The sequence below is a fragment of the Sparus aurata genome, chromosome 17 (assembly GCF_900880675.1).
Source record: "Sparus aurata chromosome 17, fSpaAur1.1, whole genome shotgun sequence".
In the NCBI taxonomy this organism is placed as follows: domain Eukaryota; kingdom Metazoa; phylum Chordata; class Actinopteri; order Spariformes; family Sparidae; genus Sparus; species Sparus aurata.
The window spans coordinates 26,807,144-26,828,589 of NC_044203.1; the positions used below are offsets into that span (position 1 = coordinate 26,807,144).

Here is a 21,446-nt window from a genome sequence, read left to right on the forward strand (position 1 = left end):
GTTGTTGCACCACATGAGCTGAAGGTGGGAGGTGACAACAGGAAGGAGAGCAGCCTTGATGAGCCTGTGGTGCCTGTTTTTAAAACATTCATTTTAAACTTAATTCGGGTTTGATTCGTTTAATTCTAATTAATGTGTATATTTTACTAAATCAGTGCCAACTGTTACATTAAAGTCCTCATTTTTGGGGGGCATGTGTGCAGTTTTTTTTCTTAGTGAAGCATTGTGGTGGAGAATCCAGCTGAAAGGAGGAAGTAACCAAACCCAGACAAAACCATCGAGGTAGAGACACGAAAAGAAAAAAATCTTGAAGAGAGAAAAAAACGAAAGCGGACTTGAACTAAACAAAAGGACACAGATCTGATTTTAAACAACAGCTCCCCTCCCTCCTCTCCTCGCCCAGGACGAGATGGCAGCATGAAAACAAGCCAAGCCGGTCAAACGAACCGATGGATCGATAGTGATTGATTACATCACGTTAAGATGTTGACTCGTGTCCTTGTGGAGTGATGGATGAATGAGGGAAGTGATTCAACCTAGTTTAGAGCAGAATTATTATTATTATTATTATTATTATTATTATTATTATTATTATGTGATCCAATTAGCTTATATTAAAGAATTATAATTTATAATTAAGAATTATATTATAATTATAAGAAATATATAAATTTGTTCTGACGTTATATTTGTATGTTTGAAAGAAAAGTTTTGTCACTCTGAGGAGAAGGAGTTTAATCAACATTTATCTGTGGAGGGTAAATCGAACATTCCCGTAACTATAACGTATTAATTTATTTCTGTTTAATTGAATTATTAATTTATTTTTGCTGAGTGGAAGCACAGCTCCACCTCTGTATGCAGGCTTTACACCGCCTGATGGATGTTTTTCAGAGGTGACCTGTCGGTTTCATCTCGACTCCCACACCGACCCCTTGTGGACCCGCAAAACACGCGTATTTGTTTATGGGGCTAAAAGCATTACATAACCGGCAGCATTTAAATCGCCCCCCAAAATATATATACAGGATAACAGCGCAACTCGAGAAGAAGTTACGCCCCATATCAGTGTGTTTATAAGTGCACATTTACGATTTCAAACAATAGAAATAACTTTAAATTGTTAACTCAAGCCTCGGGTTTACTGAAACATCCCGTTCGATAAATCGAGGTGCTTGATGCACACTGGGAACAACAGGCTGACGTCCCCACCACTTTTTAAAAGCGTAAAAAATGGTTAACAAATGAAAATGGCTGACTTCAATCCACATGTAAGGCCTGTTTTCTATATATATGATATTGGCTTTGTTCTATATGTTCCCACCGAGTAGATTTTGATAAACATAACAAGGAATCAATTTGCTGTTTCGTTTGTTTGTTTTTCTTACAATACTTATTCAGTGATTTGTTTTAAGGGAAAATGCGTCATCATTCCACAGCCATGAGATATTGATGGATGGCCAGATGTTTTTAATGTGTGATGTGTAATCTGAAATATTGCATATGATAATATTTCTTAGTTTATCGTACGATTTTGAAGCTGCAAAAGTATCTTCCCATCCTTGTTTTTTTTACAGCTTCTTGTAGATTTCGGATGAGACAACATGAAGTACAACCTTTTAGTAATTTAAACAAATAATCAGACAGTGAAGTAGATTTATTGAAAGGTGCACTGTGTCGTTTTGAGTAAGAAACAATCAGAAGAGAAAGATCTTCATTGACTTTTTTTATTTTTATGCCTCACCAAACTAAATAAAATAATTGAACTTAGAGGACAACAGTTTCATACCGTTTTACTTTGTTACATGTGGCGGACCCTGCCACCTTTCTGGTTTTAAACAGTGTTATGGGGACTATTAAGTCATGGAAAAAACACATTATTAATCAGTAGCCTATTGTAAATTACAATTCAGAGTTAAACTGTCTTCTCCAAAACTACAGAGTGCTCCTTTAATGTTGGCGCATATTGATCAATACCGACTATGATCCTTAAACGCAGCACGACACCTCATATAAACTGGTGCATTAGTTTTACTGGCCTTTAAGATATTTTTAGACATTTCAGATTAATTTACAAGATATACTGCATGGCAACCTCTGAAGATGGATCATCACGCCACCCTGTAAGAAAATGAATATAGCCTGCTTTCCATTTGTCTTTCATCTCGAACCGAACAATGTCATAAATTAAGGTGTTTTAGATTGAATTTCATATTAAACCAGTTATTTCATGCCTGGACAAACTGCTTTGACAACAATGTCATGAAGTCTCATTGAGTCGGGTCATTTCCAGTGGAGAGGTCATCGCCTCTCGTGTGCTTCTTCAGATCACTTTGGCCGGAAGCCAAAGTGTTTGGGTCACAGTCCCGGACTCGAGCCAAGTGCAACAAGCTAATGGACTTCAAAGATGGCCGCCTTCCCCCCCGAACATCAATTTATGTCTTAAAACGTACATTTTGGATTCCTGTAGGCGGATGAAACCAGACCGCAGGACAACCTTTTGGCGACGTGTTGCTCTCTAATAAACCCTTTTACGTGCTTCCATGTTGTTCGGAGATAAAAGTAGAAAATAGCATTAGAAATTAGAAATTTTAATATAAAGGAGAACGTCAGTGAGTTGGCTGGTAAATGAATACTAAAATAATTTAACAACTAAAACGACAATAACTAAACAACAACAGCAGTAACAATAACAACAATTACACTATTCAAATTGTATAATATGTTTATACAATGCATATGAGTCTATTACTTTTTTATTATGTTGTTTATTTTTTTCTACTGTTATTATTGTTTATTGTAACAGTACTGTCCTTTGGCTGCTGTGACGCAGAAATGTCCCCCTTTGCGGACAAAAAAAAAAAGAAATTCTGATTCTGAACAGTAACAGCAACAAAAATAACAACAACAATGATGTTAGAAGCAATAAAAATAAAAGTCATACTAATAACAGATATCACAGCAATACCAACAACAAGAAAAACAACAACAATAAATAATAGTAATCATACTAATAACAATAACAGGGACAATAACAACCAAAATAATAACAACTGAATTACTAATAACAATACAATTAACAAGTAGAACAATGATGATGATAATAAAATGCACATCACAACATTTACACATCTATAGAGTCATCACATCCGGCGGTTCCTGAAGGCAGCATGGTGAATTGCCCTTGCGTTCTATGAAATGACCACCAGATGTCAGTATAACCCTGAACTCACCGTGCAGTCGAACTTTCAAACACTGGTGGTTAAACTTTAAAAACAATATTATGACAGTGACAGTATTAAAACTGTCTCTCGAGCTCAATAGATTGGACTTGATCGACTCAATAAGGATTCATTGTGACGTCGCTTCTGACACAATGACTGTAATTTCTAACTTAATTAGCAGAGAACATGATTATAGTGAGTTTTCTTGTCGCAGACGTTATATTTGTGTCTACAAGCCTCTGCAGATGTGCACAGAAACCAGGGACCAGACGAGTCCCGCCTCTCTGAGGTCTAAAACGGACCGTGTAGAAGAAACCAACCAACCAACCAACCAGGGAGGCTGAGAAACACCACAGGGACAGAGAGAGAGAGAGAGAGAGAGACAGAGAAGGACAGAGAGAGAGAAGGACAGAGAGAGAGAGCGTCACTGAGCATTTCGACGCCGATCATCTGTCCGCTGTCAGGTGGATGGATCCGCTTCTGCGCGGGACGACGGCTGCCAGCTGGAGTGAGTGAAGCTGCTGTGAGAGTGACAGCTGCGGGACATCAGTGAGTGAGGGGAGGACACCGGGAACATCCGCCCGGTCACAGTGTTGAACGACGAAAGAGAGGAGAGCAGCAAGAAGCGCTGTGGGAAGTGACTTTATGTTGCAGGATCAGGAGAAACGCACACGATGATGCTGCATAAGAAAGTTCATGTCACAACCAGCCGCGTCCGGTAGTCTGCTGCGACCGGACAGCAATCATGTAGCCGCTCTTCAGGTTTGAATTCAGGAAGATCTGCCACTTGCAGGACACTTTTGAAGAGTAGCTCGGAGGAGGAAGGAGAGCACAGAGAGGTTTATTTGCGCGTCCCCTGTCCGCAGCAACGATGGCAAGACTACGGAGGAAAGCGTGCATAGCTCTGTTTCTCTTCACGCTGTTCGTCTTCGGGACCATGATGGGACTGAGGACCTTGAAGCCCAGCGACGGCTTCTCGGATCTGGCTCCAGGTGTGGAGCTGCTGCCGATGATAGGGGGGAAGATGGACCGGCGCTCCGTGTCCCGTGACGCCAGCGCGTCCCCGGGTCAAGCCCGCCCGGCTGGCAGCAACACCAAAGCAACAATATCCAACTCCGGCCCCGAGGGGACCATATTTTACGATGTCCATATTTTTTACTACACCTGGTACGGCAACCCGCACCTGGACGGCAAATACATCCACTGGGACCACATCCTGGTGCCGCACTGGGACCCCAAAATCGCGTCCAGCTACCCGAGAGGGAGACACATGCCGCCGGAGGACATCGGCTCCAGTTTCTACCCCGAGCTCAACCCGTACAGCTCGAGGGATCCGGACGTGTTGGAGTCCCACATGGAGCAGATCGGAGCATCTGCAGCAGGTACGGTTCAGAGATGCATTAAGGGGCAGCGTGAGTTTCTAAGGGAGGGATGGAAACAGAACCAAAAAAACAAACAAACAAACAAAAAACAGCTGAGTGTTGTTTTTAATGCTCAGCAGCTGCACAGATCCCTGGCCCGAGTTGTCGCAAAGCTGCGAGGTTTCTGCTTGAAGGGGCATTAAACATTTTCAGCACCACACATCCAGCGGACAGCTCCCTGCACACTCAGTGCCCGCATCTGCTGCTGAGCCTTTCACTGAAATCTCACGACTTTAAAAACCTCCAGCAATCAAGAGATCAACTTCTTAGCTTCGCATTTATTAGTCAGCTGATTTCCTGACTATCATAATTGAAAAAAAAAAAAAAAAAATGGAAGCAGGAAACTTCGGATTGTGGTTCAGTTTAGTGTGTTTGGAATTGTGGTTGGAATCAAAAGCAGGAAATTATGAATGTATACCAGACTACATTTAAAATCAATGATGTTAAATGCAGTGAACTGTTTAACCGCTTTATATGTGAACAAAACAAACAGCTAACAACAGCTAATTGTGTTGTAATCATCATTTTAATTAACACAGTAGGGTACAAACATACTAATATGATAACATCACCTGGATGGAATTTCACTGAAAGTACTTTGGTGGTTTATATTTTTGTAATTTTATTTAATCTGGTCACAATCTTTTTATCGTGAGACCACCAGAGGACATTTAAAGTCAAGCATTCAAAAAGAAAAAACAATTAACTCACAACTTTAATAAAAAGTGGCAGAGGTCATAAAACACATCTGATAAAAGATCTTTAATCTCGTCAAGAAGAGGAAGAAGTCGAGTTGGATTAAGTGCTGTGGTTACACGATTTAAATAAGATAATGGACAGTACTGAATTGTCACCCAACCCTGATGTCCCTCATGTCTATTCTGAGAGCTTTTGTGGACGTCTCATGAAACATTAATCGGTCTCTTGCTAGTCTTAGTCATAGTATTGCTTCCCTCAAAGACAGCAGAGTCCTGTAGCCTTGTATCGAGTAACAGCCCTGCATGTCCAGCCGTCAGCAGCCTTACACATGATAGGCCCTGATGTTTCTGTTCCTTATGCTCAGTAGGTCATTGTACACCATCCCGACTGATGACCAGACGTCCCACCCCTTTCTGAAACCTCGCTGCCCTGACAGATGGATCACGGGAGTGCTGCCTCGCAATCCTTAGTTAAAACAATCCATTTAATTGGACACCGCAGCCAGCCAAACTCTGAATAGTTCCACTTGGCTTGATGACTGATTTCCCACCACTTCAAGCTCATAAATGGATATAAGATGAATAGCAGCGACCGCATTCTTAATACACGCGGACATAGTTGGGTATTGTAATCTAATAGTCTCCACAGCTCCAGAGCGAGCGGACGTGGGTTTAATGAATTAGCTCCTGGGTGCATATCCGATGTGCCAGATCCTCTCCGGTGCCAAGCACTGCTGTGGCTGATATGAAGTTATTCCCCTTCCAGCATCCGAGTACGAGGGAGCGTTTCTCTGCCGGAATTTATGAGCTGTCATTCAGTCGAGCTGCCCAGAGAGATTGCCACTAAAACAAGACATAATAAATAGTGGAGAGATGACAGATGCATATTCATCAATCAGATGGAGGCTGTGGGTTGACTGGCAGGCAGGCATTTAGACACAAGACACACAAAACAATCCACAAAGACACACGGAGCAGCCACAAATTAATGCGCAACAACAGTAAAACCACCATAAAGAGGAACCAAAACGACCACAAGGCAGGCGGAAAGACCCAAGACCACAGCAGAGAGACGAAGAAAGACTACAAAGATACAGAAAGCTACCACAAAGGAGTTGCATGACCGCCACAAAGATACACTTAATGACAACAGAGACACAAAGCAACTACAATGACGTGTGCAACAACTGCAAAACCATCATTAAGAGAACAAAAGTGACCACAAGGCCACAAAGAGACACTAAATGATTTGTACAGATCCGTGCCTGTTTTCCTAATCCGTCTTTGTCAATGGCATCTTGCCACAAGCTTTACCAGCGTCCGTTTGAGTCCTGTAAAATATGTGCGGTAATTACCCTAATGGATTACCCGGGCAGAGAGTTTATAGCGTGTTCAATAAAAGAGCAACTGACTGTGTTCGTTCAATGGTCTTAAATAGGCCTGTAAAACTGTGTGAGGGGCTGCGTGGAAACCTTACAGTAGATAAATGACTGCTCACGTTTCTCCCCACAGAATTGTCGACATTTTCTTACAATCAGCATGAAACCCATACGTTTCAAGATCGCACTGGTCCAAGGTTCATATGCATTCCAAACATTTTGTAGAGTCTCAGCAGTAGTAGATGCTCTCTGAGGTATTAACCAGCGTCTTCAGGCCGGCATGGACGATCAGACTCATGAGTTTCTGTGTTTCTCCAGGGGTTCTCGTCCTGTCCTGGTATCCTCCTGGCTTGGCTGACGACAATGGAGAACCCGCTGAGGATTTGGTACCAGCTGTACTGGATGCTGCATACAGGCACAACCTCAAGGTAAAAATCATCAGCACATTTTGAGGGTGTATGTGTAGGACCTGAAACAAAGTGGGGAAAGGCTTTAATATGAAAATCTACTGAGAGGCATGAAATTGGGCTCGATTTTTACTGCATACTTCAAATCGCACAAAAATGAGTTTGGATTGTTCAGTGATTTGTCCAGATTCTTTAGTCAGCAGCTTTTGAGGGAGGAGGTTTTATTTTTCACCAACAATGCTAGTATTTTCATTTGCAGCAGGTGTTCAAAACCCATTTCACCCTATTTTTTATTGAATCAAACTTTCAGTCCCATCGAACCAGCCGCTTTTGAAGCAGAAGACGTCATCATAAAAAGTTGCAGAGGAAACGATAACAAAAATCCAACAACAGTTAGAAACAATACTAAAAACATGATAATAGTAGAATATGCCTAAAAATAGACTGAGAACAGAACACTGAAACACCATAAAGATTACAGTTGTTTTGAATTATGCAAGTGATGTCAAACCCATAAATGTAATTCCCATTTGCAGATTGTCCCAAGTGACTGGGGCAGAAAATATAAAGGCTTTCCTTGTCATCTCTGTCAGAACACTAGAGACAGACAGCAGATATACTGTATGTCATGTAATCTAAGATGATGATTTGCAAGATGAACTCTGTGAAGTTAATTTGTGAATGTAATTTGACTTTATAATTAACAAAAAATACCGGGAACTAAATAGACATGGACATGAATACAAAGTGTGGATGGTTTTAACTTGATAGAAAAATTAAATGCACCATTATAAACATTCCAACATAGGTAGAGACTCTGCTGACACGTTAATATATTACAACCACACAACCATCATAATCAAGAACCAGTTATAAGGTGGCATCAACAAGCCGTCTCCTCATATTAAAAGACAAACAGGACCGGTCTCAAAAACCGTCAGTCTGGTTTTATCACAAGTTTACATATAGCTTGAGGGAAATACATTTCTTCTAGCGAGAAGTGGCACACTCATTCCCATTCTTTACTAAATTACAAAAGACTGGTCAAAGAAGAACTGATTCAACTTCTTCACTCAAGTAAAAGTAAGAAAGTTTCCCTCTGAAGGACATTTTTACAAAGCTAACTGGACCTCACGTCATATAGATATATTTCAAAGACTATTAAACTTAAAGGTAGAATCAGTGGGATTTGTCCAAGCTGTTTGTAAACAAACCAGAGAGATAGTTGATTGCCGAGTCTCATTCCCAGGATATCAAATACCAACGCTTTGATTTTGTAAAGCCTCGCTGAGAACAGCAGAACAATGTGAAAATAAGACATTGCAGGCAGAGGGCTAAAGGGAAATCTGCAGATACAAGCCATTTTTCCCCACATTCGAGTTTCCCTCTCTGGTTCTGTCTTGTTACGTTGTTTCGGCTTGCTACATCTGTGCATGGGCCGAGCACAGAACCTTGAGGCACTCCATTTAGTAAAGTAAGCCAGCTTGGACTGCGCCCGTTGACTTTCACACACTGGAAACTAAACTAAAAGACAAACAGGCTTAAACTTGCACAGTGATTGCGATGTATGGTAGTATAAACATGGACTAACTGTGTAAAATCTCCAGCTTATTGAAATCAAATGTCTGAAAAGAAACCAAATCATTCATCTTCTGAATGGTAGCAAGAAAATGAGTGTGGCTGATGTTTGGTGTGTAAAAATGATTCTGTTTGTGATCTCTCCATCCCTTCACCTCAGTAAGAGCACAGTGACACAGGAGCAAGCGAAGGATCATTGATGCTTCACAGAAGTGAGCAGAGAGCTTAAAATTGCTCCGGATGGTAAACTCAAAGCTGCCATTGTGCTGCGGAGAGTTATACACAGAAGCGGCAGTTTCTTTTTGTCACAGGAGAGTACGATTGAGAGCTTTTGAACTTGTTCTGCTGCCTCCTGTAAAGCTGTCTCTGCTACTCAGGGATTTCACTCCGGATGTTTGGAGCCGCAGTGACATCTCCAGCATTAGAGCAAAAAAAAACAGGTCAAAGCGCTGCGGCTGCTGCTGCTGCTGCTGGATCAGTTGTTCAGTGAGGAATGAATGAGCGCGGGAGCGCATCAGCACGGCGGAGAGGTGGGGGGTTGCAAAAACATGTGACCAATTGCCAATTAGGTTGGAAAAAAAAGCATGTTGAAGGGGAAATGACTGTCCATGTTGGCCCCTCTGCCTCCTGTTACCATATCGAAGGCTTATTAAACTTTTACAGTGGACGCTTGCTCGTAATGCGATACAGTTTATGTCAGTTACCCTCCAGATACGAAGAGAGAGAGGGGAGGTCAAGGAAGGCAGTTGGAGGGAGAAACAGAAATGCAAGATTATCTTTCTGTATGAATGTGAAGTGACGAGAATAGACAGGCTTGTAAAGAGTTTTCCTATGTCAGAGCAGGTGCTATTAATAATGCACCACCAGCATTTGCACAACACTCTACATCTTTAAAGTTAAAATCAGCCAGCTGACATGCTATGGGAGGCAGAAACCAGGTTTAAGCATCAGCATTATTGTAAAGGTTTGTTTGAGATACTATGATTTTAAGAGCTGTAATGATGAGGTGATTAATTGATTAGTCGATGTATTTATTAGGTGAAAAATGACAAACTATTCTCTAGTTCTAGCCTCTTGAATATGATACTTGCTGCTTTTCTTCATCACGTATCATTGGGAACTGGTTGTCTTCTGGTTTGGTCGAACGAAAAATTACAAGATGTCGGAGAGAAGAGAAGATGACTGCCTGTTCTATTTGAACACAATGTAGGAACACAAAGTATGTCGGGTCCTCGGGAGACAACGGAATAAAAGGATGATTTCAAAGGCACTCCAACAAAGTAATTAGGTCATCATCTCTAAAGCCAAATCCGAGCCCTGATGGAGACCTACTGGTTGAATCATGTTGGCTTTTTAAAAAATAATTTAGTGTGTTCATGAGCGTTTAAGTTGTAATGTGGGAACAATGTGGACACTACAAAGATGTGGACCACGTGGACAACACATTATTTTAATCTAATACCACTGTGCAAATTACATATGAGCAAAACATATGTCTAATATGAGAATTTATTAAAAAAAATCTAATAACCAAACATCTACATTCATACGCCATATGAAATATGGAGAGTTTCAGACTTGTTTCACCTTGAGGCAGCCTTCACCTGACTTTTCCCAGTCGGGAGCTAATTTTTCTCATTATTCCAACACCACATGAATTTGAATATTTTGCATGTCCTGGGGGTGGGTGTGGTCGTGTGGTCACGGTGGCGATGAACACTAAAACACATATGAGTCAAAACTTTCTTTTTTAGTCAACATTATAACGTTGTAACCTTTGCAGTAGCTGTTTATTCCTTTGCAGTTCTGTACACAACAATAATAAAAAAAAAAGAACAACCGCCATAATTCATGTAGGATAAGAAATACTGTAGCCAACTGCATGGTGGCACCGCAACATAATGTTTTGTGATGAATGTTTTATAAGCATATAACTAATCAAAACTCCTGTTCAGTTTAATTTTTTGGGGCAATTAGGACAGGACTCGAGACAGGATGCAGGACTGTCCACATGTTTTCACCCTAAGAACATTGTATAAGTCAGAATAGAACCTATTAGGAAAAAAGTTGTGTTTACACCCTGCTAAAGTTATCACCAAGGTTAATTACAAAGCAAAGTGGTGGGGAGGATTATTATCATTGCGACACAAATCATTATGAAGCCAGCATTTGTATGCTGATGTGCAGATAAAGTTAATTTATTTTCCAGCAGCGATATGACACATATTTGCCTCTGCATAATCAGCCCTGATGGGAGGCAGGAGGTTTGTCAGGCCAGTCTGTCAGATTTGATATCACATTTGTTTGGTCTGCTGTTTGGCTGCGGGGCACGGAAATAATGTATCTCTGCGAGGGGCAAGACGGGAACGCTGGGATTAGACACGCAACGCTGAGCTGATGAGGTTTTACACATAATGTTGTCAGGAGAGAAGCTAATAGATTGAATTTAATGCCACACTTTCTTGTCACCGGTGACCCAGCAAGCATGACATTTTCATAAAAAGCGTGGAGGAGGCGCGCGTGTGAAAACAGACTGTGACGTGCTTTCTGCAGATCAACTGAGCATTTCGGCGTCTCATTGAAATACGAAGGAAGTGCTTCTCTTTCTGATTTATTGAAAGCACTTGAAGGTCACAATAGGAGAAACGGAGCAGAGAAAGCCTTCAAATAGAATTACAGTGTGTACAGCAGCATGTTGAGTGTACTCTTTCCAAGCAATCCTCTTCCACTTCTCCTTGTTTTTGATGGTCTCCTCCCACTCCCTCTGCACAGAAGGACATTTATCTTTCGGAGTGCTTCTCCTTGCATAATTTCAGCAAAATGCTGACATGGTAAAGAAGTTTGGTTCTCATCATTTGGGGCTCTAATGCAACATTTTCTACAGCAACAACCTTAGAACGTTTTCTTGCTCTTTCCGACTGAAGGGCAGGCTAAGAGGGAAGGAGGAGCGCAGCCCGAGCGAGGCGGACAGATGGTCCCACAGGAGCAGTGGAGACAGCCAACAATGTATTAGATCAGGATTCAGGAAACACATATATTTGCAATCTGCTTTTAGTATCAACGTGGCAGCCAGCCAGCCAACCTCTGAAATGCTTTGTGATAATACGTGAGCATTTTCTGCAACATCAGGCCCTCGGAGAGTCTGTATAATTACACCAAAACGGTGTTGTATTACTGAAAAATGATACAGAGATGAGACAGAAACCAAGAGCAAGAATAAACCCTCAGAAATCGTCTGCATGTATAGCGACAATCCAAACTTTTAGTCTGTGAGCGAGGGCTCGGATACCTGTACATATGCACTTTGCTTTCCATCTGATATGTTTGTCCTTTGTCGTCCTGCGCTGTCTGGTCTCGTTTGTCACAGCAGCACTCCTCCCGAGGACGAGGATTACAGTGAGCTCGGCACGCTTTCCTAACTAACTGCTTGACAGAGCAATCTAAGGCGGCATGTGAATGAGTCTTTACACCGGTTTTTATGTAGCTCATTGGGGCATGAATATGGAATTAACCTTTCCAAGATTCACGGGCGGATAAACCTATTAGGGGGCCCGGGGGGGAAAAATGTGCCCATACTGACCGCAAAGAAAAAGAATGCCTGTTATACATTCTGACCGCTCATGTTGATGTATTCAAATAGCTTGTTTTATACAACAGTACAAAACACAAAGATGTTCGGTTTACCATCATATATACACAGATAAGGATCAAATCCTCACATTTTCGCCCCAAAAAAATCGCGTCATCGATTATTAAAAATGCTTTCTTTCTGCGGATCAGTTGGAGTTTTGATGTGATATAGTGTCTGAGCGATACAGAATGTGTGGGTGGTGTTTATTTACAAGAGGCATCCAATTTAAATTGTTCTCGTTCTTGGCTGGAGGAGGATGAGGGAAGATTGGATTAAAATTAGGGCATAAGAAAGACATTCGCTAACTAATATCCAAACACACGACTCCTACTATGATACTGATACTGTCAAGTATGATGGGTGGGTTTAGCTCATCCCAAGCCAAATCTGACATGATAAAGTAATGTGTACACAAATCTTAAAATCCTCACTACTTTTTGAGTTATCCAATTTTGATCTCATTACCTTTTAAAAGCATGGTTAGTTCAACATGTGCCAAAAGTAAAATGTTATCAAAAAATTTGATTTATATGTTTTTATGAGCAATTATTACATCTTTTTCCTGCTGTAATGATCTACTCTGACCTCATACGATCTCCTAATTACATTGCCTAAAGTCAGCGCGTTTCAACACACCCCTCGTGTACGCCCTTGTTTATACATTCATCTAGTTTAAGATGAGTCATTAACAATATTTGAATGTTTCACAAGAAAAGAAAAGAAAAGATCGTTCTGTAAAATGGGGACGTGTGTGGCATATAACGAGAGATAAATAGACACAGAAAGACAGAATTAGAAGTTAGAGAATGTATTTGTACTACATTTTGACGCAGAGCCGCTATACAAATGACCACAATTGCCCATTTTTCCTGGTCGGTGAAGCAACCTTGCCAAGATTAGGAAAGTTTTATGCACCCATAGTCGAACACAGTAGGAGATTTGTTAAATGGACAGGTGGCCTTAACCTAACCCTACAGTAAAAACTACATCTGTAGTCATGTCCTCTGTCAAATCTGTTGTTACAGATGTGGCTTTGACTGGAAATGGATTATCAGCAGCACAGATCCTACGTAATGGTCATAGATTATCGGAATACAACAGGCTGCACTGTGTTTCTGTGGTCCTCTCGCTCTTCAGCCACTTTGTTCAGGAATCGAACACTACTCTATAGCGTATATAGACTACAGTATAGTATATAATTGAGCATTCATAGTGATCAGTTTAGAGAATATTATAGATTTAAGTCGTATCTGACAGAAGGCGGGACTGAGAGGGGGGAAAAAAGGCACAATTACAGATCCATCTGCCACTCCAGCACCACGGACAGCCCCATAGATTTATCAATACACAACACAGTCGGACTACTGATGTTTCACTACCGGGGATCGGGGGCCATAGATCGTAATTTGCACAAACCCCAGTCAGATAAAGGATCAATGAGTCAGACAAACTAGACTAATATATTTAACTAATGAACCCCGCTGCCCCTGCACACTCTCTGGGCTACTAGGGGGAGGGAGAGGCAGGATGGCAGGTTAACAAAGGGGGATGTATTGATATAATTTTTGCTAATAAAGGTCAATAGCATCCCACTTCATCCGCCCTCGAATCCCAGTTTGCAAATTGCACGTTTACAACTTTAAAATGGAAATGAATGGAAACTGGAGCCGAGCCGGCTCACTAAAAACAAATCCGACTTCCATCATGAATCCACTCTGAATCCCACACCGTGCAGCTAAAAACACACTGACCCCTCTTTGGGTAACGCTGCTCGAGAAAGCGATGTACCTTTTTTATTATATAAGTTAAACAGTATTTCAGCAGCACCCACACACCGCTCGTGTACTTCTGTTTTTTTTTTTTTTTTTTTGTACAGTGGAGTTGGAGAGCAGATCACATGGAGCCTCCACAGCGGTGCTGCTGCTCGACTTCAGTTTGAAGTGGAGCTGAAATAGTCCTTCTTGCCCAGGGGAGGGTGGGGGCGGTTTGGTGGGGTCAGGGTGGGGGTTGTGATGGGGTTGTAAGCGAGGGAGCAGAGGGGAAATATGCATCATGGCTCCCATGACTCAGTTTGCCTCCCTGAACAATCTGCACCCCGAGGGGCTGCAAAAGTTCTATCCAGTAAGTAGGCCATGTAGCTCCATGTGCACAGGGGGAATATGGCCCATGGGTGCCCTCTGATGGCATCAGCCACACTTTCTTGTTTCTAGATGCACAGAGTCGCCACAATCGATCGTACATGAACCTCCATTATGCCGTGTGTCCACTGGCTTTGACCACAGAATGAGACTTGACACTTTTGCTATAACAAAACGTGCTCAGCTTTGTTGAAATTGATCTAATTGTTATAAAGGTCTGGACCTTCATCGGTGTGTTGGCTCATACCCCCCCCTTTTTTGTTCTTTCTGCACGACATGGCACTAAATTCCACTCTGCTCAGCATAAATCATGCTGGGGTTGTTCCAGGCTCATGCTGTCAATGTTTATGAGGTATTAAAATGCGTCGGCTCTGTCTCATTTACTTCTAAATCACCACAGAGTAATGGGCCAGCGTGTTTGGAAAATGAGCTGCCCCCCCCCTCCGTGGATGATAATTATGTGGCTTCACATCATTTTATACCTCACAGTTTTCAAAATAGCTTCATATTCAGTCTCTCTTTATTGGACTTTACAAGAAATCCAGAGAGTTACGGCTTCATAAACATCCCAGGCTCAGATTTACTCAGATGGCCAGGAGCTCTCTTCCTCTATCTTTCTTCGAATTGATATTTTGCCAGCGATGTGCATTTCGCACCATCAAAATATACGTTTTATGGCACTTTAGAGCACTTAGCATCTACGTTTTTTCTTGCCTCCTTCATCTTTAGGCGTTTGCAGTTTAAAAAACCGTTTGCTTGGCCTCTGCCTATTCTAAAACATTACTTTAATCCATTAGTACACTTATGCTCAATGTCACAGTGACACACTCGGTTCACCAGCGTCGCTGTTTTCCCCAACAATTTAAGAAACAAAAAACAGGCCCAACATCACAAACAGCACCAACAAAGATTAGATTGGAAGAAAAATGGAAAACGTCCTTTTTCATCATTGTCAATTGACTGAAATATCATACATGGCACCCACAGGATGAATCCTTATGGCTTTCCTTCCACGGCTACCTGCAGCAATTTGTGTTTTTAGATAAATGTCTCTGTAACTATTGAATGAATTACCATGACATTTACACACATGCATGTCCTCCTCTAGATGAATTGTGAATCAGATGTTTTAAAAGTAAAGTATCCCTCTGAAGGACATTTCCCCTTCAGGTCTCCCTCTCCGTCTATTGTTACGTCTTTTTCACGTCGTTTCGCCTCGCTGATGCGCACTGATAGGTTGAAATCCTTCTTGAGATTTCAAGAAGGCGGCGTGCGGTGACGCAAAAAACATGTTAATGATAATCCCCCTCAAATGCATAATAAGCAACGTAGCAAGTTGAAAATGTAATTAGTAGAAAGTGTAGAGTTAAAATGTAAAAATGTTAAAAAATAAATACTAAAGGAAAAGCACAGATACCTGAAATATCTGTACAGTAAGAAGGTATTTGTACTCAGTTACTTCCCACTTTTCTGCAGGTGATCACGTAGAATTCCCCTTCATCTTGTCAAATATCTGATTTGTTTGATACTTTGGTTTATGGCTCAATACCTGCAAAACTAACGACATTCCCAGAGCGGGAGGTTAACATGGGGAAAGGCGTCCTCACCCATCACCCCCTCTGGTTATATATGGAGCTTAGACAAGACAAGAGATATACCCTGTATGTTGTGTACTACACTACATGTTGTGTACGTCAGTGCTAATTAGGAAATGTTAGCTTATTAGCATGGTAAACGTTAAACACACTTAACATCAGCAAGTTAGTCATACCATTGAGAGCTCATTAGCATCAAAGCTAAGCAAAAGCAGAGCCTCACAGAGCCACAGGGCTGCAGACTCTCACTCTCATTCAAGTGAAATACTGGGCTAAAGGCCGACTTTCTCAAGACTAAGACGGACATAACACAACATTGGTTATGTCAGCCTCGTGTAGCTCACTCAGTGACATCGTGCATCCATTTAGTCGGCCTCCTCCATCTTAAAAAGCCCCTTTTTTTTTCCCTTCACTTTGTTCCCCTTGGCTGTCTGCTGCGTCAGAAGTGTTTCACTTCAATCATGCATTATTCAAAGTCGCTGAATTCTCCGTCCGTGCCTTAAAATATTCAACTTAAGTACTTTTTGTGTACGTGTCACTTCAGGTCCCTTGTTTCCCTCCTGCTGCTTTTGTTCATCTATTGCAAACACTCGTGTCTGACTGAGCCATTAACTGCGTGTTAGATAAGTCTCCAGCGGGCCACCACTCACTGCAGGGTGAAAAAAAAAAAACGTCTCCTTCAGTGTGACTGAATGTGTCCGTCTTAACAGTCACATCTTGTACAAAAGGAGCTGCTTGACTCACTAACGGTGGTTGCAAAAGTCAGCGTTTTACATTTTTATTCATTGTGGGTTCTTTTTTTTTAGGGAACCTGTAAACAAGTAACATCATCTGTAACAGCCTGATGTCATGCTAAGCTTCAAGGCAGCATGAGGTCAAAACGGTGCATGACTAACTTGTTTTGCACATTTACGACAGTCCAAACTCTAATATGCATCTCGCTGAGCTATTTTGTCCCTGACTTTAATTTGAAAACCAATATGAACTATTATTATCGCATTTGTCAGCTTTTTGTAAGGAGCCTCTGTTAAGTAGCTGAATGTTGAATATAAGTCAATATTGCCATGGTCATCTGTAAGTGCTGAGCTTGGTATGAATTCTTTAATAGTAGTAAAATGATGAATAGAAACCAATGAGGCGTGTGTCCTTCTGCATGTTTTCCTAGGTTGCGTTTCACATCCAGCCGTACCGAGGACGAAACGACCAGAGTGTGCACGACAACATCAAGTACATCATTGACAGGTAGGCTGCACTTCTTCATCACTGACTCAACTTTCAACTCTTTTTGATTATATAAGGCCAGTTTCATGACTTGGGTGGGCAGGAAAAATCTTGTTTTCCTAACCTTTAGTAACAAGTTTGCTCATACATACAAACACCAAAGCCCCAAACATCTGAAGGTATTCAGTTAGCAACACACAGTTACCCTCTGACCGTCTCCATAGCACCAATATTTGATCAGAATTTGCCTTTCACCAACATGCTTGTCCAAGACAAACTATTTAACCTGTTGTCGACAATCATGGTACCCAGGGGATACATTTTTAAGTTTTCTCCTTATAACATCCCCTTGTGTAGTATTTAAAACTGCAACAACCGACTTTTCTCTGGCATATGTTTGCAGCAGAAACAAGATGTGAACACAACATTGACATTTCCTCACCTTTTTAAGTTTAAATTTCGATTGTGTTAGCAAATGGCTGCTTATTTACCCAACAGTTACGGAGCAACTTAAATGACTAATTTGGAAACCGTGATTCTGGACACCTGGCAAATTTAAGTCCAGTATTCCCTCTTCTTTTAGCTCGGTTTTTGGTCTCCACCAACTATTCTGGAAAAAATCTAGTTCAGTAGCTGCTAAATGCTCCGCTGACTCCACTGAACCAATGGGTCTGATTGCTGTTTAATGTGGAGCAGGTAACGTACAGTGAGTTTTAAGAGCATTTTCTCTAAAAACAGCTGTCTGCTGCAGCCTAAACGGTGAAGTTGTGGGCCAGACAGCTAATCAATGAGCTGAAACTCACTGTAAAGCTCTGACGTGGAGCTGCAGACTTAGCTGAATATTCTCTATAGGTTCCTCACAATGAGCATATTGTGATTTGATACAGTATTGTAAAAATATAATATATAATCTCACTGTCGTCATATGCATCATATATTGAATACTGTTTATCCATCGATTTAAGACAAATGAAACTATCTTCCATAATTGTGCATTATTCTATACACATTTTCTTACAATTCAACCAGATATATTTTGTATCTTTAAAAATTTTTGGATCACCACTACAATTTGAAATAAAGCTCTTCAAGTTCTAACAATATATGACTGCAGGGCATGAGTTTGTGATGACTAACCCATGATGGCCAACTACTTGTTAAGAGGTTTAAGAGCCATCAAGCCAAAATATCCACTTGTTCCCAAAAACATACAAAAAAAACTTCTGAGCAGATTTGTATGGAAGCCCGGCAAGTACAGAATGTTTCTTTTTCATGTCTGATCAAATTGTTTTCTCTCTTGTGTTTATGACTTGACAACTGGTGGGGGGAAAAAAGGTTTTCTAGGATAATCCTTATAAGTTCCTTAAAATATTTTTCCATCTGTGAAAACGTGAACAAAAACATTTTATTCAGAGGAAGATTCTTTTTGTTCATACATAAAACAGTGAAACATCTTTTTCAGATAAAAAAAAAAGTAATGTTTTTAAACTGAGTGATTTTTATTTTTTTTCTGGAGAAGGTTTTTTTTGTGAAACCAAGTAGGGAGAAAAAGACAAAAAAAATAATAATTTGCGAAAGATTTTATATCTTGGAGATATTTTTGGAAGCCTCTTCATATCATTTTTTTTTTCTCTTGAAGAAAAATATTTCTCACTGTTTGACATAAGATTCTCATTTTTTTTTCTCATGAAATATTTCCCCTACTCAGTTTCTCAAATCTTCTTCAGAAAAAAATCACTGTTACATACAATTTTTCTTTTACTGAAAAATTATTTTTTTTCACTGTTTACACATGAACAAAAAATTTAGTTTTAAAGATGGAAGATGGAAAAGAATATTAAGGAACTCGTGCAAAACTTTATTTCCCACCAGTTCTCAAATCAAACCCAGGAGAGAAAACTATTTCTCTTGACTTAATCAACCAATCGTGAATCAATTAATTGTTTCAGTGCTAACTTACTGATTTATTATTGTCTTGAAAGGTACGGTGACCACGGAGCCTTCTACAAGTTCACTTCCAGCACAGGGAAGAGTCTTCCTCTATTTTACATCTACGACTCCTACCTGACTCCACCAGAGTCCTGGTCGGAGTTTCTGACTCCCACCGGCTCCCACAGCGTGCGTGGCTCGGCCTACGACTCCATCTTTATTGCCCTGATCGTGGAGGAGCGCCATAAGCACGACATCCTCGCGGGAGGCTTTGATGGCATGTACACTTTTTTTGCTTCCAACGGTTTCTCCTTCGGCTCCTCTCACCAGAACTGGAAGGCCATCAAAGCTTTTTGCGACGGCAACAATCTCCTCTTCATCCCCAGTGTTGGACCGGGTTACATCGACACCAGCATCCGGCCATGGAACAACCACAACACCCGCAACAGGGTGAACGGCCGTTACTATGAGACGGCCCTGCAAGCGGCGCTGAACGCGAGGCCGGAGATGGTCACCATCACGTCTTTTAACGAATGGCATGAAGGGACGCAGATAGAGAGGGCTGTGCCCAAAAAAACTGTGACCCGTGTGTACTTGGACTATCAGCCACACGGCCCTGATCACTACCTGGAGCTGACCCGGCGCTGGGCGGAGCAGTTCAACAAAGAGAAGGAGCAGTGGCTCATGTGAGCTTTCATCAAACTGACTTGAAAGAGCATGCTCTAGTGGAAGTGTGTGTACACATGAAAGAGAGAGAACAAAAGATAGTGAATGTAGAGACTGCTCGGTGTGGACGTGAGTGCACACGGACACGCTTTGACCTTTTAGATGTGAGAGTGTCTACGACTGTGTGTGTTTGTGCACACACGCTGATCTGTAAAGATTCGGACTCGTGTTGGTGGCGTTGACTGTCTTTGTTGAGTTTTCAGGTACAGCTGCATTAAAGGGTTATTCTTGGGAATTAGTTCCATCTTTGCATTGAAAACACAGACTTCTTAATGACTCTGTCGGCTTGTTTCTGCTCACTTAATGCAACTTAATGAACAACTGCCTCAAACAGACTTCTGCCTTACATTTGTAAGCACCAAGTGTCGCATTGTTAAGGCCTCATTCTGCAGTTAACATTTTCAAGGATTTGTTTTCATCCACAACAGGCTCTCAAACACTGCGAGATGCTCATGTTGATCCTCCCGTTAAGTCCGTTCGGAGAGCTTGTTGAAACATGTAAATAGACTTTGAACATGCAAGTGGAGAGTAAAATTGGCATGCAAAAACCCCCACATCTTTAACTTGATTCAGTTGGGAAATACTTCAGTTTGTTTTCTGGCAAACAATTAAATGGCAAGCTCGATACCACTCAACCAGCCAGTTAGCTTAGCTTAGCATAAAAACCGGATACAAGAGGAAACCGCTAACCTGGTCATGTCTAATGCTGCATTCACGTGCTCTTCAGATGGTCCCATTTCCTGGGAAGTCGTTCTTCAGTGTGTTCATGTGCGTCATGTCGGGGCAACATGGACGCCAAAAAAGCTGTTTTGCATTTTCATAAACAACATCTTTCCGGTTTCCAGTAGTTGAGTTACAATTAAGTGCGAAGGAAACGATACGGTGACTACATAATACACGACTCTTGTAAAAGTTTCTTACCATCAACCAATGTCGGACAAAACTTTCGTCCAACATGTTTCAGCGCCATGTCAGTGACTCGTGTACCTAAATTTCTCCCGACTTTCTACATTTTTGCTCTGACTGCTCGCGAGCGCACGGTGACAGAACCGAAATGTGTTTGTACAGAAACTAAAATGTTAAAACGAGTGGTGACTTTGCGGAGTCTCTGCTGGTCGATGCTATGATTATGATCACGTCAATCTTCTTATTGAACTCTCAGCAAGAAAGTAAAAATGTTTATTTCCCCGATATGTCAAACTATTGCTTTCAAAGTTATTACTTACACTTATTTCAAATCATGCAACTCAATTAGGGTGTCGTATCATTTCAGAGGCTGAATTGGTGAAAGCCCTCCTGAGGAAACTTCAAGAAAAGTGTCTTAGCTGGTCAGAAAACTAAAACACCCCTATAGTATTTCTACATTTATATCCCTGCTCCTCTCCTCTGTGCTTGACAAAGGTTTTGGCCTACAGGTTGTGAAAACATTAACCGAATTTTGCAGAACTTTCCCTAATATTGACAAACCTGCTTGATCATCTGAATCTTGGTTTAATTCC

At 41.3% G+C, this 21,446-nt stretch overlaps 1 protein-coding gene across 2 annotated transcripts in view; it reads left to right on the forward strand.

Moving 5' to 3' along the window:
• The window catches only part of LOC115567504 (glycoprotein endo-alpha-1,2-mannosidase-like protein), a 37,830-nt gene extending 16,692 nt beyond the window's left edge, over positions 1 to 21,138 (forward strand). Inside the window, exons 1-4 of one of the 2 annotated variants that reach the window (XM_030394175.1) lie at positions 3,498 to 4,606; positions 7,041 to 7,150; positions 17,237 to 17,313; positions 19,275 to 21,138. In XM_030394175.1, coding sequence (XP_030250035.1) covers positions 4,096 to 4,606; positions 7,041 to 7,150; positions 17,237 to 17,313; positions 19,275 to 19,911 — 1,335 coding nt within the window. In that variant the 5' untranslated portion in view covers positions 3,498 to 4,095 and the 3' untranslated portion in view covers positions 19,912 to 21,138. Of the gene's footprint in view, positions 1 to 3,497; positions 4,607 to 7,040; positions 7,151 to 17,236; positions 17,314 to 19,274 lie in introns of those variants that run through there. The other variant, XR_003981210.1, reaches the window with a different exon arrangement.
• The last annotated feature ends 308 nt before the right edge of the window (positions 21,139 to 21,446 follow it).